A 14,281-nucleotide genomic window follows, 5' to 3' on the forward strand; every position below is an offset into this window, starting at 1 on the left:
GCAGAATTATTACAACAGCCGATAATACATTTTCCCAATGATAACTCCCTATAGGGGTGGACCACGCGGGAAACTAAAAGTGACGTCAGACCACACCTCCCTATAGAGCATGTTCCTAGACTAAATATGAATGTGTGATTAACCACAAGTCCTTCCAGGTCAGCCGTTGCCAGAAGAGGGTGATGAAGCAGGAGCTGATGCGCCCGTCCAACATGGTGCCCCTGCTGGTGCTGTGCGAGGACCACCGGGCCGGCATGGTCAAGCACCAGTGCTGCCCCGGCTGTGGCCTGTTCTGCCGGGCGGTGAGTGGAGAGACACCAGAGACTCACAGGCCTGGATGGACCTGGCACCCACATCTCACTCCATTAGACCTGGCACACACATCTCACTCCATTAGACCTGGCACCCACGTCTCACTCCATTAGACCTGGCACCCACGTCTCACTCCATTAGACCTGGCACCCACATCTCACTCCATTAGACCTAGCACCCACATCTCACTCCATTAGACCTGGCACCCACATCTCACTCCATTAGACCTGGCACCCACATCTCACTCCATTAGACCTGGCACCCACATCTCACTCCATTAGACCTGGCACCCACATCTCACTCCATTAGACCTGACGTCTCACTCCATTAGACCTGGCACCCACATCTCACTCCATTAGACCTGGCACCCACATCTCACTCCATTAGACCTGACGTCTCACTCCATTAGACCTGGCACCCACATCTCACTCCATTAGACCTGACGTCTCACTCCATTAGACCTGGCACCCACATCTCACTCCATTAGACCTGGCACCCACATCTCACTCCATTAGACCTGACGTCTCACTCCATTAGACCTGGCACCCACGTCTCACTCCATTAGACCTGGCACCCACATCTCACTCCATTAGACCTGGCACCCACATCTTACTCCATTAGACCTGGCACCCACATCTCACTCCATTAGACCTGGCACCCACATCTCACTCCATTAGACCTGGCACCCACATCTCACTCCATTAGACCTGGCACCCACATCTCACTCCATTAGACCTGGCACCTACATCTCACTCCATTAGACCTGGCACCCACATCTCACTCCATTAGACCTGGCACCCACATCTCACTCCATTAGACCTGGCACCTACATCTCACTCCATTAGACCTGGCACCTACATCTCACTCCATTAGACCTGGCACCCACATCTCACTCCATTAGACCTGGCACCCACATCTCACTCCATTAGACCTGGCGTCTCACTCCATTAGACCTGACGTCTCACTCCATTAGAAGTAAGGCTGAGACCACTGCGTGATATGGATAAGTGGTGTCGCATATCGATATATTTGCATATGTAAATGCTTTTTTTTTTTTTTTTTTTTTTTAATATATATATATATACTTTATACCAGTGGTCACCAACCTTTTTAAGCCCAAGATCACTTTTTTTTTTTTGGTGAAGGCAAGATCTACCTATTGAAGCGTTGAGAGAAAAAGACAGCCAAGATTGTACTTTAAACTAAATGACTTTTATTTGCCTGTATTCTAATTACATGCAATGCTTTGGTCCAACATTAAAACGTCAAAGAACTATTATGTACTTTCTCAGTCAGTGCTAAGTGCAGTCATCTTATGCAGCATCACTTTTCACATCAAAACAAAAGTAGAACTGTAATGTGGACTTTCTCATATTATTAACATTGACAAACATATTTACAATTAGCATTTTATAAAGTAGAACTGTAATGTGTACTTTCTCAGTCAGTGCTAAGTGCAGCATTACTTTTCACATCAAAACTAAAGTAGAACTGTAATGTGGACTTTCTCATATTATTAACATTGACAAACATATTTACTGTAACTGAGGGGTACAATTCCCTGACTGTATTGATAAGTATGGTATCATTAAACCACTACCGCTTGATGTACTTTAACTTCTGGCCATCCAGTACACGATATCTAAGTATGATGAACACTTTCCCACATATGAAACCAGGTCCACACAAATATAACAGTCGAAGGTTTAATATAGCAAAAGGTATATACAACATTCACTTAATTACATTTATGATTTGAATGCACTTGTAAGGCAAATGAGTATTCGTAGGCAAATCAACACTGAATGTCCAATCTCTGGTTACGCAGGAAGCAAGTATACAACCTGGTTCTTTAGGGAAACTATAGCGATGGTACTTAAGGATTATAGCGGGATACTAAAGGGGTCCTGCTGGTTGTAAGTCAGTAAGGGGGGGGGGGGGGTTTGGAGAGCCGTCAGCTGCATCCCATCTGGCCAACGATTCCTGGGGAGAATTCAGGTACAGAAAACAGTGCCCGCAGGATCTTGATCCACAGATGAATACACTTGGGCCCTCTTGTAGACGGTAGCTGTAGGTCCACAACGAAGGAGAAGCGAGGCGGCCTCGGTCTGGGTTGAGCGCCGTCTCACCTGGGCTCCTCTCGGGGGTAATTCCAACACTCACTGGCGTTGGCTGTTATCCGCTCCACAAATCAAAGCACCCAAAGCAAATAGATATTCCATGCCGTATAGGCTCAGCAGTCGTCCGGGTAGGTAATCCACTGTGCAGGTCCACTCGTCCTCGCCCAGAACTCCTCGGATGAAAGCACCACGCGTGGTCTGCCCAGCCTGGTTAAGACTCTAGATAACGCGAGGAAACGATGGGGGTGCTGCTCACTTTAGAACTTTAACCGAACGATGCACCATACATAATAGACTATTATTACTTAATAGAAATACGTCCCACTCGACGGTACAGTGCCAAACTATGACAATTCAGCTATGAATTTACACGAGGTCTCAATGCCTATTCTGGGGCCAAAATAGGCCATACTGCACCACACGTGGGTCGTGGGTGAGGCTTCACGTCTGTTACTAGGTTGGAGGGTAAAGGACTAATGGACTAAAAGAAAGTTCTACTTTACTTGCGCCCTATTTATATGCACGGTGAACAAATAGTACCATTCGTATTTCGGTAGCCGTATTCCTACGCGGAACCGGGGCTAGTTGGGACATGTTCGTCGGCACTATTGAACTTGACTCAAGGGGCCTGTCTGCTGGCGCCAGGTTCTTGTCCAATGAGAGAATGAACTATTATGGGCTGTAGTAGACTAAAGGGATATTCAGTGTATATGTACAAAGAATATACAAGGGATATCAAACGATATACAAATACTATTAAATATATATCCATAAATAAATATATATATTCGGTTTAATCTGATCCTTCACAACAGCCGCCCCCTAATTAGTCCCACCTAATTAGCTAAGGAGAGACAGATTAACCGCACTGTCTACCACTCAAGGTCCGCTGTAAGGGTCAGTCAACTCACAAAGTCATGGGGTCATGGTCGTCATCGATAGTGTCTGGGAGTCTTGGCAGTTCTATTAGCCTCGCCACGGGTCGTGTGTAAGTTCGCCCTTGGACGAGCACTTCAGCTGCTCGGACCTTGCCATCGGCACCGGTGATCACTTTGCTTACGCGGCCAGCCGGCCACATAGCTCTGGGTAGTGACTGGTCGATAATCATGACGACTGTTCCTTCTGTCAAATTGTCTCTCTCTTTTACCCACTTCTGGCGGGTCTGTAGAGACGGTAGATAGTGGAGTAGGAAGCTATTCCAAAACTTGTCAGCCAGTACTTGACTGTACCTCCACATTCTTCGGCCGTTCGCTTCTTCAGGCCTGTACATTGTCTGGGGTAGCGCGGGGTCCAGCCGCCCCATCAAGAGTGTGTTGGGGGTGACTGGGTCGACATCTGCTACATCACTTGAGACGTAACCGAGGGGCTTGGAGTTCAATACTCCCTCGATCTCCGTGAGGACTGTCATTAGGACTTCTTCCGCCACAGTCTGGGCCCCAAGCACGGCGTACAGGGCTGTCTTTATAGAACGTACTTCTCGTTCCCAGGTTCCACCGAAGTGGGGTGCGTTCGGGGGATTAAACTGGAAGTCAATCTGGGATGGAGCGAGGTGGGTCTTAAGTTCTGGGCCCATAGCTTGGAAGCTCTCTCTCAGCTCTCTTTCTCCGCCTTTGAAGTTTGTCCCGTGATCAGACAACAATGTAGACGGTTTTCCTTTCCGCGATGTGAATCTTCGGAAGGCCATAAGGAATGAGTCTGTGCTCATGGTTGGAAGGAGTTCGATATGTATCGCTCTGGTGGTCATGCATTTGAATACAATACCCCACCGCTTCTCGGTTCCTCTTCCTTTCTTTATATACATCGGGCCAAAACAGTCCATGCCTGTGGAGTGAAAGGGCTTGTCGCCGAGTCGGAGGCGACAGGGAGGTAGGTCAGCCATCCGGGGTATGCTGGGCTGCGCGCGCCACTTTCGGCAGTCTAGACAGGTTCGCTGGAAGCGTCGCACTGCTTCTCTCCCTTGAAGTATCCAATAGCGACGTCTGATCTCCGCGAAGACTCTCTCTGCTCCTGCGTGGTGCACATCCTCGTCGTATTTCTTTATGATCAGCTCTGTGACCTTGTGTCGGCTGTTCAAGACTATCGGGTACTTAACGTCATCCGGTAGGTCGGGGGCTCTCTGCAGACGACCACCCACTCTGATGAGATTATGGGCGTCACTCTCGGGTGCCAGGTGGAGCAGTCTGCTGTCTGATGGGACGGGCTTTCCTCCCTGTAGACAGTCTAGCTCATCGGGGAACGAGTCTCTCTGGGCTCGTTGTAGTAGAAGAAGTTCTGCTTCTTCGTAGTCAGCTGCTGAAATGTCAGTGGTGGGCTGAATCTCTGGGTGGTGCCACAGGAATGTCTTTATCTGCGCACTCTGTAGGGTGAGGCAATCATCTATGTTGGGGTCTGTGGAGGCAACTGTGCTCAATCCACAGAACATAGGTTTCTTGTTTTCAGCCTCTTCTTTACTCGCTTCCCGTGGGGTGGGCGTAGGCCACTCTTCTTCCGGGAGCTTGAGGAACTCTGGTCCGTCACTGTAGATGTTGTGACGGGTGAGGTCATCTAGGGACATTCCCCGGGTGATGACGTCAGCTGGGTTGTGTTTGGTGTCCACATACCGCCAGCTCGCTGCTTCTGTTAACTCTTGAATCTCTGTGACTCTGACTCCCACGAAGACCTTGTATCTGCATGAATCAGACTTGATCCATGTGAGTACTGTCGTAGAGTCTGACCACAAGATTGTTCTTTGCACCGGGATGGTGAGTTCACGTTGGATTAACGTGGCTAGATGCGCTCCTGCTAGGGCTGCGCAGAGCTCTAGACGCGGGATAGATTGTTGCTTTCGTGGGGCTATTCTTGAGCGAGCCAGGATGAAAGCGGTGTGTATCTCTCCTCCCTTCTCTTGGGCACGCAAGTAGGCCACAGATCCATAGGCTACTTCGGAGGCGTCGCTGAAGACGTGTAGATCCATCTTGCATGTCTCTGGCCTCACTGTGGGTGGGAAGTAGCTGCGGCGTATGTTGACGCCTGGGAGTGAGCGGAGTTCCGTCTCCCACTCTCTCCATGTGGAGGCAAGGTGTGCGGGTATTGGGTCGTCCCAGCCCTGGTCCTTGTCCCATAGTGCTCGTACAATCATCTTTGCCCTGGTGGTGTAAGGTAGAATACATCCCAACGGGTCATATTGTCTGGCGAGTGTTCTGTACACACTCCGTCTGGTGGTCGGTATCGCCGTCGACCTTCCCTGCTCCGTGGTCAGGGGTTTGTGTCTATAGTGGAGCGAGTCTGTTTTGAAGCGCCAGACTAGTCCTAGTGTCATTTCTTGGGCTTCTCCTGGGATGGTCGCCATCCAGGTCTCGCTACTGGCTGCCTTGTCCGCGGGGGAGAGGCTGCGCAATACTTGCGGGTCGCTGCTGGCCCACTGCCTGAGATCAAAGCCGCCTTTGATCAGGGAGGCGCGTAGCTTGAGTAGGAGAGCCTCGGCTTCTTCTTGGGTCAAAACGCTTTGTAAACAGTTGTCCACGTAGAAACTGTTCTTCACACTGTGTCGGACCTCTTCATCTGCTGCTGGGTCCTCTGCGACGTGTTTCTGCAGTGCAAATGTAGCACAGCACGGGCTGCATGTGGTTCCGAAGGGGAGGACTTCCCATTGGTAGATGGCTGGGTGCTCATCTCCGATCCTCTCTCTCCATAGGAACCGCAGTAGGGGCTTGTCCTCCTCCACTAGTCTCACCTGCAGGAACATCCCTTTGATATCCCCGCTGATAGCCACCTTGTCCTGGCGGAAGCGTAGTAGCACGCCTAGTAGAGAGGGGCCGAGTGTGGGGCCGGGCAAGAGCTCTTTATTCAGATTCTGGGATCCGATCTGGTAGCTGCAGTTAAACACAATGCGATCCTTGCCGTTGTGGTGGACCTTGTGGTGCGGCACGTACCATGATTCGGTCGTCTGATCGGCCTCTTTAATGTCAATCTTCATTACGTGTCTCGCTGTGATTAGCTTCTCAATCTCAGCGCGGTACACACTCTCTTGAGCGGGGTCTTTGGCTAGGCGCCGCTCTGTGTTCAATAGATACCGCTCCGTAGCTTCTTTCGTGGCGTGAAAGGTGGGCATTCCCTCTCGCCTCAGGAGTGGAGTTGCGTATCTCATCACTCCGCCGACTGTGACTCTTTGTCCCTTGCTCGAGGAGGTTTATGGCGTAAATGTCTTCTTTAGAACGAATGTCTTTCTTTTCGTTCTTAAAGGGCATTGTCTCTAGTGTCCATAGCCTCTCGACATGCTGCAGGAGAGTGGTGTCTTCTTCTGTCACTCTGGAGTGGAGGCAGCTAGTGGCTGCTGTTCGGTTGAGAGATTTAGCGAGGGGGCCTTGTAGTGTCCATCCTAGGCGGGTCTCGACTGCTGCAGGACAGCCTCTGGGTCCTGTATGGACCCGGTCTATCAGGACTATGAGGTCTGCATGGTCGGAGCCTATCAGCAGGGTCGGGGTGGCGCCGTCTATGAGCGGGATAGGTAGTTGACGCAGGTGCACATATTTATCCATCAGCTTGGCGATGGGGTAGGTGTACTGTGATAGTCCTATTTCTTGGCTGGTGAAAGCATTTGTAATCCTATACCGTCTCTCTGGCTGCCCGCTTGCTGCGATAGTGAAGGAGGCATTCTCGCCTTTTATCGTCTTTAAATCTCTTCTTATTGTCCGAATCGTCATCTGGTTCTCGCTCCCCCGCAGTCCCAGCTGGGCCGCAGCGGATGTGAGGAGAAGGGTCTTCTCTGACCCGTCATCAAGGACGGCGTAAGTGTCCATGACTTTATCTTGGTGGCTCAATGTTACACGGACTACCTTTAAGAGCACCTGGGCGCCGCTGCTGCTGGCGGGGTCAATGTACATGACACTTGCCTTTGTGCTGCTCGATGGTGCAGGTGCAGGCTTTCTTCTGTTACTGTCGTGTAGGACATCTAGGTGGGCTCCGTCACACCGACTGCACCTCTTCTTTAGGCGGCACTCGGCTGCCATGTGACTGCGCGCACATCGGTAACAGCGCCTGTTGGACTTTATCCATTGACTCACTTCTTCTGCATTCATCTTCTTGAACAGGTCACATTGTGACAGCCAGTGTTCCTTCTCGCAGTACGGGCACACCATCTTCCACTTCTCTTTTCTCGAGGGGGTACTGTGGTTCTTACTGCTCGGTACTGATTCTGATTGGTGCATGACAGTCACTGATCTTCTTCCATCGTTTACTCTCCTAGGTCCCTCTCTGGAGCTTGGTGTGCTCCGCACGAATGTATCCAAGCGTAGGCTGCTGACTTCTCTCGTCAGGAAGTCGGCTAAATCGAGGAGGGATGGTTCGGGACCGTTAGGATCACGGTGGTCTCTTTGCCGCCTAAAGCGCTCTTGTCTGGCGGGCGGCAGCTTCTCTAAAATCCTCTCGACGTTAGAGTTGGCGTATAGCTCGTGCATACCCTTTTCTCGTTGCGCTCCCAGCATCCCTACCAGGGACTGCACTTTTATAGACAGGTCGTCTAGTGAGCGATTGTCTGTTGCTGGGGGTAGGCGGTCAATATGCTTTATCCCTTGGATTACGTAATCCCATATACGTCCATATCTCTGGTCCAGCGCTGCTAGAGCCGCGGTGTATGGGGTCGTAGAGGTGGCATAGGCTAGCGCTATATTGTGCGCTCGGGGTACTTTCAGGTGCTTCAGTAATATTGCATACTTGTGGCGTTCGTCAACGACATCCACCATCATTGTCTCTAAGCACATCCGGAGCTCCGTGTACTGTGCTCGATTCTCATGGGTGAAGTCTGGAAACGTCGGTGTGCCAATGTATGACGCCGTGGATGGCTGGCACATCGGTGAGCGTTGGGAGAGAGGCCTCCTAGGCGAGTCTCCTCTTGCGCCTCTCTGTGGGCTGGTACCGGCAGGGTACCATGGCCCGCTGGTCCAGGTGCTGTTCCTCGGGGCTGGTCGTGCGTCATGCTCACCCGTGAATAGAGTCGGGGGTCTGTAGCGCAGCGCCGCGGGGGTATAGCCTGGGCTGTACTGGACCTCCTGGTCCGGTGGAGTACTGTGCTGTCGTCGGGCTTGGTTCTCCTCCTCTCCCTCTTCTTCTTCTGTCAGGTCCTCTAGATCCTGTAGTCGTTTATTTAGCCTCTCCGCAGTGTATGCTGCTCCTTCCTTGTAGCTGGGTCTCGCTTGGACCGGTCGGGGAAGGGGGTCTGCGGGGGGTATAGGCTCTCTCTGGTGGTCAAGTTCAGGGTCGCTTGGTCGGTTAGGGGATGCTGCCCTTGACTGTTGTCTCGACGAGGCCCTTGAACCCCTGGCGGAGGGAGAGGGTGTTGCCTTGGTGATCAGCTGCTCCATTAGCTGCGCTTGTAGTCTGTCGCGCTCGCCCTGTAGTCTGTCGCGCTCGCCCTGTAGTCTGTCGCGCTCGGCTTCGCGCTGGATGAGAGCGATGTCGCGCTCTGCTTCTCTTTGGGCACCGTCAGCGGCGCGCTGGGTGTCGGACCGGTCTCTTGCCATATTCTCTTCCGTCTGAAGGCGTCTCATCTCCAGGCGTATGTGCTCTTCTTCGCTCCGTTGCTGTGTTTGGAGTCGATCGCGTTCACCCTGAAGTCGATCGCGTTCACCCTGGAGTCGATCGCGTTCGGTGGAGGCTGTCAGGCTGACGAGGAACGCCTGTGACAGCATCCTCTCCGCCTCGCTGGGGGAAGACGCTTGTAGAGGTGAGCCGCTCCTGGCTGTTCTCGTTGGGGAGTCCTGGAGCTCTATCTCCTCGGCGCTCTCCTCATCTTGTTCCGTGCAGGGTTCCACCTCTGGAGGGTTGTCTTCCTCCCGGAGCTGGTCGGGGACTACTTCTTCGGTATTGGCGGGGGGTAAAGGCATGTCTGTTCCCTCCTGGTCCCCACCGTGAGCTTGGTCAGTTACATTAGAACCCACTAGGGCCTCTGTGGTCGGGGTAACCTGGTCGTTAAGGTCAGACATAATTTTACTTTCTACTTTTACCGCGTTTACCGTCTGTAGAAGGCTAGGTAGTTGACTGACAGCGTAATCCTCTAAGTACTGAGGTGTCTGTCGTCTGCGCCGCGGGCGTTCTACGTTAGGAGGACCGTTTCGTGGAGTGTTCATCATAGGCCATTTCAATATTAATAACACTATATTAATATTACACTAGTTACCCTCCGGCTCGAAGGACCAATTGTAACTGAGGGGTACAATTCCCTGACTGTATTGATAAGTATGGTATCATTAAACCACTACCGCTTGATGTACTTTAACTTCTGGCCATCCAGTACACGATATCTAAGTATGATGAACACTTTCCCACATATGAAACCAGGTCCACACAAATATAACAGTCGAAGGTTTAATATAGCAAAAGGTATATACAACATTCACTTAATTACATTTATGATTTGAATGCACTTGTAAGGCAAATGAGTATTCGTAGGCAAATCAACACTGAATGTTCAATCTCTGGTTACGCAGGAAGCAAGTATACAACCTGGTTCTTTAGGGAAACTATAGCGATGGTACTTAAGGATTATAGCGGGATACTAAAGGGGTCCTGTTGGTTGTAAGTCAGTAAGGGGGGGGGGGGGTTTGGAGAGCCGTCAGCTGCATCCCATCTGGCCAACGATTCCTGGGGAGAATTCAGGTACAGAAAACAGTGCCCGCAGGATCTTGATCCACAGATGAATACACTTGGGCCCTCTTGTAGACGGTAGCTGTAGGTCCACAACGAAGGAGAAGCGAGGCGGCCTCGGTCTGGGTTGAGCGCCGTCTCACCTGGGCTCCTCTCGGGGGTAATTCCAACACTCACTGGCGTTGGCTGTTATCCGCTCCACAAATCAAAGCACCCAAAGCAAATAGATATTCCATGCCGTATAGGCTCAGCAGTCGTCCGGGTAGGTAATCCACTGTGCAGGTCCACTCGTCCTCGCCCAGAACTCCTCGGATGAAAGCACCACGCGTGGTCTGCCCAGCCTGGTTAAGACTCTAGATAACGCGAGGAAACGATGGGGGTGCTGCTCACTTTAGAACTTTAACCGAACGATGCACCATACATAATAGACTATTATTACTTAATAGAAATACGTCCCACTCTAATGCAGAAGGAAGAATCGGAGATCTAGAAGACCAGTGTGCGGCCAATAGTAAAACCCTGCAGGTCCAAGCCAAAGAACTGAACACGCTACAAACAAAGTTTAGTAACTTGGAAGCACAAAATCGGAGAAATAATCTGATCTTTGTTGGCCTGGCAGAAGGACTGGAGACAGGCAACCCAGACAAGATGATGGCCGACATATTCAAATATATTCTGGATGGTAAAGACGACGAGCCAACACCAGAAATTGAAAGTCAGCACCGTAGCCCACGTCCCCGCCCGGCTCCAGGTGAGCTTTCGCGGCCGTATCTGGTGCGCATACGGAGATGGAGCGACAGACAGAGGATCCTCCAGGCCGTGGCGGAGAAAAGGCAACTATCCTGGCTAGGACAACCACTGAGAGTCTTCCAGGATCTACCAACGGAGATTAAAAAAAAGCGCGCAGAATATGATGACATCAGAGCGAAACTCTGCAAAGAAACGTCCCTGCGCTATGGAATACTTTACCCAGCGAGGCTCGTTATCACCATTGATGAGGTGAAATATATCTACAACAACGCATCGGAGGCTGTTGAAGATTTGAAGAAACGATTACCCAAGATCTTTGGTTGACATGAGAGTGAGATGACCAGAGGCATAACTGCACCAGCGTCACTGTAAGCCCCCCTGCTTTATTTTTATTTTTTTCTTCTATACCTTCATTCATTATGCTTTACGGCTGGGAGTGGGACTGATGGAATTATTGAGATATTATTTATGTTACACAATGAACAAGTGGAAAATGAACTAATCACACTCTCCCTCATAAACATAACGCTGGTGCCCGCATCGCGTATTTTTATTTTTTATTTGCGCAAGTTGATTGAACCTTGAGAACGGAGCTGTGTAGGATGCAGCACGGCCGCGCCTGCTCTGCTTGCGGACAAGGGATGGACATTAAGTCTATCTCTGTTTTGTTTACTGTTTTTCCTTTGCCTAATGGCTTACTTTATGTATGTGTATGTCTTGTACTTTTTATTTTTGTCTATCCATACATGTTGTTGCATAGTTTACAAGGAGGAAGCTGTAAAGTTGCTTGATAAAAAGAATGGGACCTAATCATGTAAATCTGATTAGCTGGAATGTGAAAGGTATTTCAAACAAAACGAAAAGATATAAAATTATTACATATTTGAAATCCCTATCATGTGATTTGGCAATGCTCCAGGAGACCCATCTGAATGAAATAGAATCAGTTAAATTGAAACAAAGATGGGTAGGTCAAGTGTTCTCAGCACCAGGCAGTGGAGCCTCTAGAGGGGTAAGCATCCTGATTTCAAAGAAAATATCATTTAAACTTTCAAAACAAATAGTTGATAAAGATGGTAGATATATAATTTTGTCAGGTATTTTACTAAATGAAAAATGTACCTTAGTAAATGTATATGCTCCTAATACGGGACAGAATACTTTTTTGTCAAAGCTGAATCTGGTGCTGGCAGAATTTGCAGATTATCCCATTCTGATGGGTGGGGACCTAAATTTGGTTAGCAATGCCTCGATTGATAGGTCTGGGCGTCCCCTCCCACTAGACGGAGCATTGTCAAGTGCACTTAAAGAAATGCAAAACCCACTTGCATTAACCGATATTTGGCGTGTTGTCAACCCTGACACACGTGAATATACTTTTTACTCCCACGCTCATAATTCATATTCCAGGATTGACTATTTTCTCTTCTCACAATCCTTGGTGGGTAATGTAATTGATTGCAAAATTCATAACATACTTTTATCAGACCATGCGCCCCTGTCAGTCCTTTTTACTCCTGCTGTAATTAACAATAAAACCAAACAATGGAGATTTAATAACTCCTTATTGAAAGATCAAGTTTTTGTGTCTATGATTGAGGAGAAAACACAGGAGTACATTAGTATTAATCTTACATCAGTCCAGTCAGTGCAGACTGTATGGGAGGCTTATAAGGCAACCTGTAGGGGCTGGATTATAAGCTACTCAACAGCTAAGAAAAAGGAAAAAATGGCAAGGAAACATGGTCTGATTACTGAACTTAAGTCCTTGGAAACTAGTCATATGTTGGTCCCTGACAATTTAGAACTGAAAAAAGCAGTGTTGGTTATAAAAACAGAATTACAAGCAATTCTACATGAGGAAAATGCATTTGCCCTCTTTCAGTTGCGTCGAAAATATTATGAATCTGGCGATAAGGCTGGTAAAATGCTTGCTCTCAGACTGAAGCAGCAAGAAAATCGTCAATCAATCTCTAGCATATATGATGAAGATGGCTCTCTGATTTGTGAACAACTTCAAATCAATAAAGCATTCACTAAATTTTATAGCACACTGTATAAATCAGAATGTTGTACGAGTGAAGAGGAAATGGAAAACATTTTCAGAGATATAAATCTCCCAACCCTCTCTGAAGAAGAAAGGGAATCACTAGATACACCTATCACGGAAAATTAAATTAAATCAGCTATCAAATCCCTCTCAACCGGTAAAACACCGGGTGATGATGGTTATACAAGTGAATTTCTTAAGTGTTTCCAAGTCACTCTTACACCACTTCTAATATTGCTGTTTAATGATATAGTGGCCAATCAATCCATGCCGCTAACCATGCGGCAAGCTACTATTTCATTGATTCCAAAACCTGGCAAGGATCACTTGCAAATGTGTAATTTCAGACCTTTGAGTATTTTAAATAATGATTATAAGTTGTTTGCGAAGGTCCTTGCAGGGCGATTGGAAAATGTTATAGCCTCATTGATTCATATTGATCAGGCTGGCTTTGTAAAGGGTCGTTTAGCTTCAAATAACATGAGGAGGCTAATGCATGTCATGTCAAGGGCGGGGGCCTCCCATCATCCAGCGATGGCAATATCGCTGGATGCTGAGAAAGCCTTTGATCGAGTGGAGTGGAAATATCTGTTTTATGTACTACCTAAATACGGATTTGGTCCGGTTCTCATGAACTGGATAAAGGCACTTTACCATGAACCGGTTACGTCAGTCAGAACAAATGGTATAAGGTCTGATCCATTCCATCTCTATCGATCTACCCGCCAAGGATGTCCGGTTTCACTGCACATTTTTATTCTTTCCCTCGAACCACTTGCCTGTGCTATACGTGCTCATAAAGAAATCAGTGGTATTCGTATTGGTAGTTGTGAGTATAAGTCCAGCCTGTTTGCTGATGACATATTATTAACACTAACAAATCCTACCCATTCCATCTCTCAAGTGCTAAAGCTTATAGATACATTTGGTAAATGTTCGGGCTATAAAGTGAATTATAGTAAAAGTGAAGCTATTCCACTTAACAACCTAACTTTTCAATCACATCTGGGTTCTGCTCCTTTCAATTGGAAGCCAAAAGGAATTAAATACCTGGGAATTAAAATCCGATCTCCCATTGAAAAAATGGTTGAGTTAAATACATCTGACCTTTTAAAGAATATAAAGGAGGACATCAAAAGATGGACAGTCTTGCCTTTATCCCTTTGGGGCAGATCTGATATTATAAAAATGAATTTGTTACCAAGGCTAGCTTTTTTGATGTCCTCTATACCTTTAAAGTTCCCTCCTAGTTGGTTCAAAGAAATAAACAAATTATTTTCTGGCTTCCTATGGAACAACAGAAAACCTAGAATCAGCCATAAAAAACTTATAAAACCAAGAAATAGTGGAGGAATAGGACTACCAGATATCCACCAATATTACATAGCATATAACTCAAGATACCCCTTGCAGTGGGCTTACAATAGTG

At 48.2% G+C, this 14,281-nt stretch overlaps 1 protein-coding gene across 2 annotated transcripts in view; it reads left to right on the plus strand.

The window, feature by feature from the left end:
* Nucleotides 1-14,281, plus strand: part of ehmt1a (euchromatic histone-lysine N-methyltransferase 1a) — a 160,376-nt gene that overhangs the window by 15,009 nt on the left and 131,086 nt on the right. For both annotated transcript variants that reach the window (XM_084309159.1, XM_084309160.1), the window contains exon 7: nt 159-302. In XM_084309159.1, the coding sequence (XP_084165285.1) occupies nt 159-302 (144 nt within the window). The remainder of the gene's footprint in view (nt 1-158; nt 303-14,281) is intronic.

The sequence above is a fragment of the Notolepis coatsorum genome, assembly GCF_963971535.1.
Source record: "Notolepis coatsorum genome assembly, chromosome: 2".
Taxonomy (NCBI): domain Eukaryota; kingdom Metazoa; phylum Chordata; class Actinopteri; order Aulopiformes; family Paralepididae; genus Notolepis; species Notolepis coatsorum.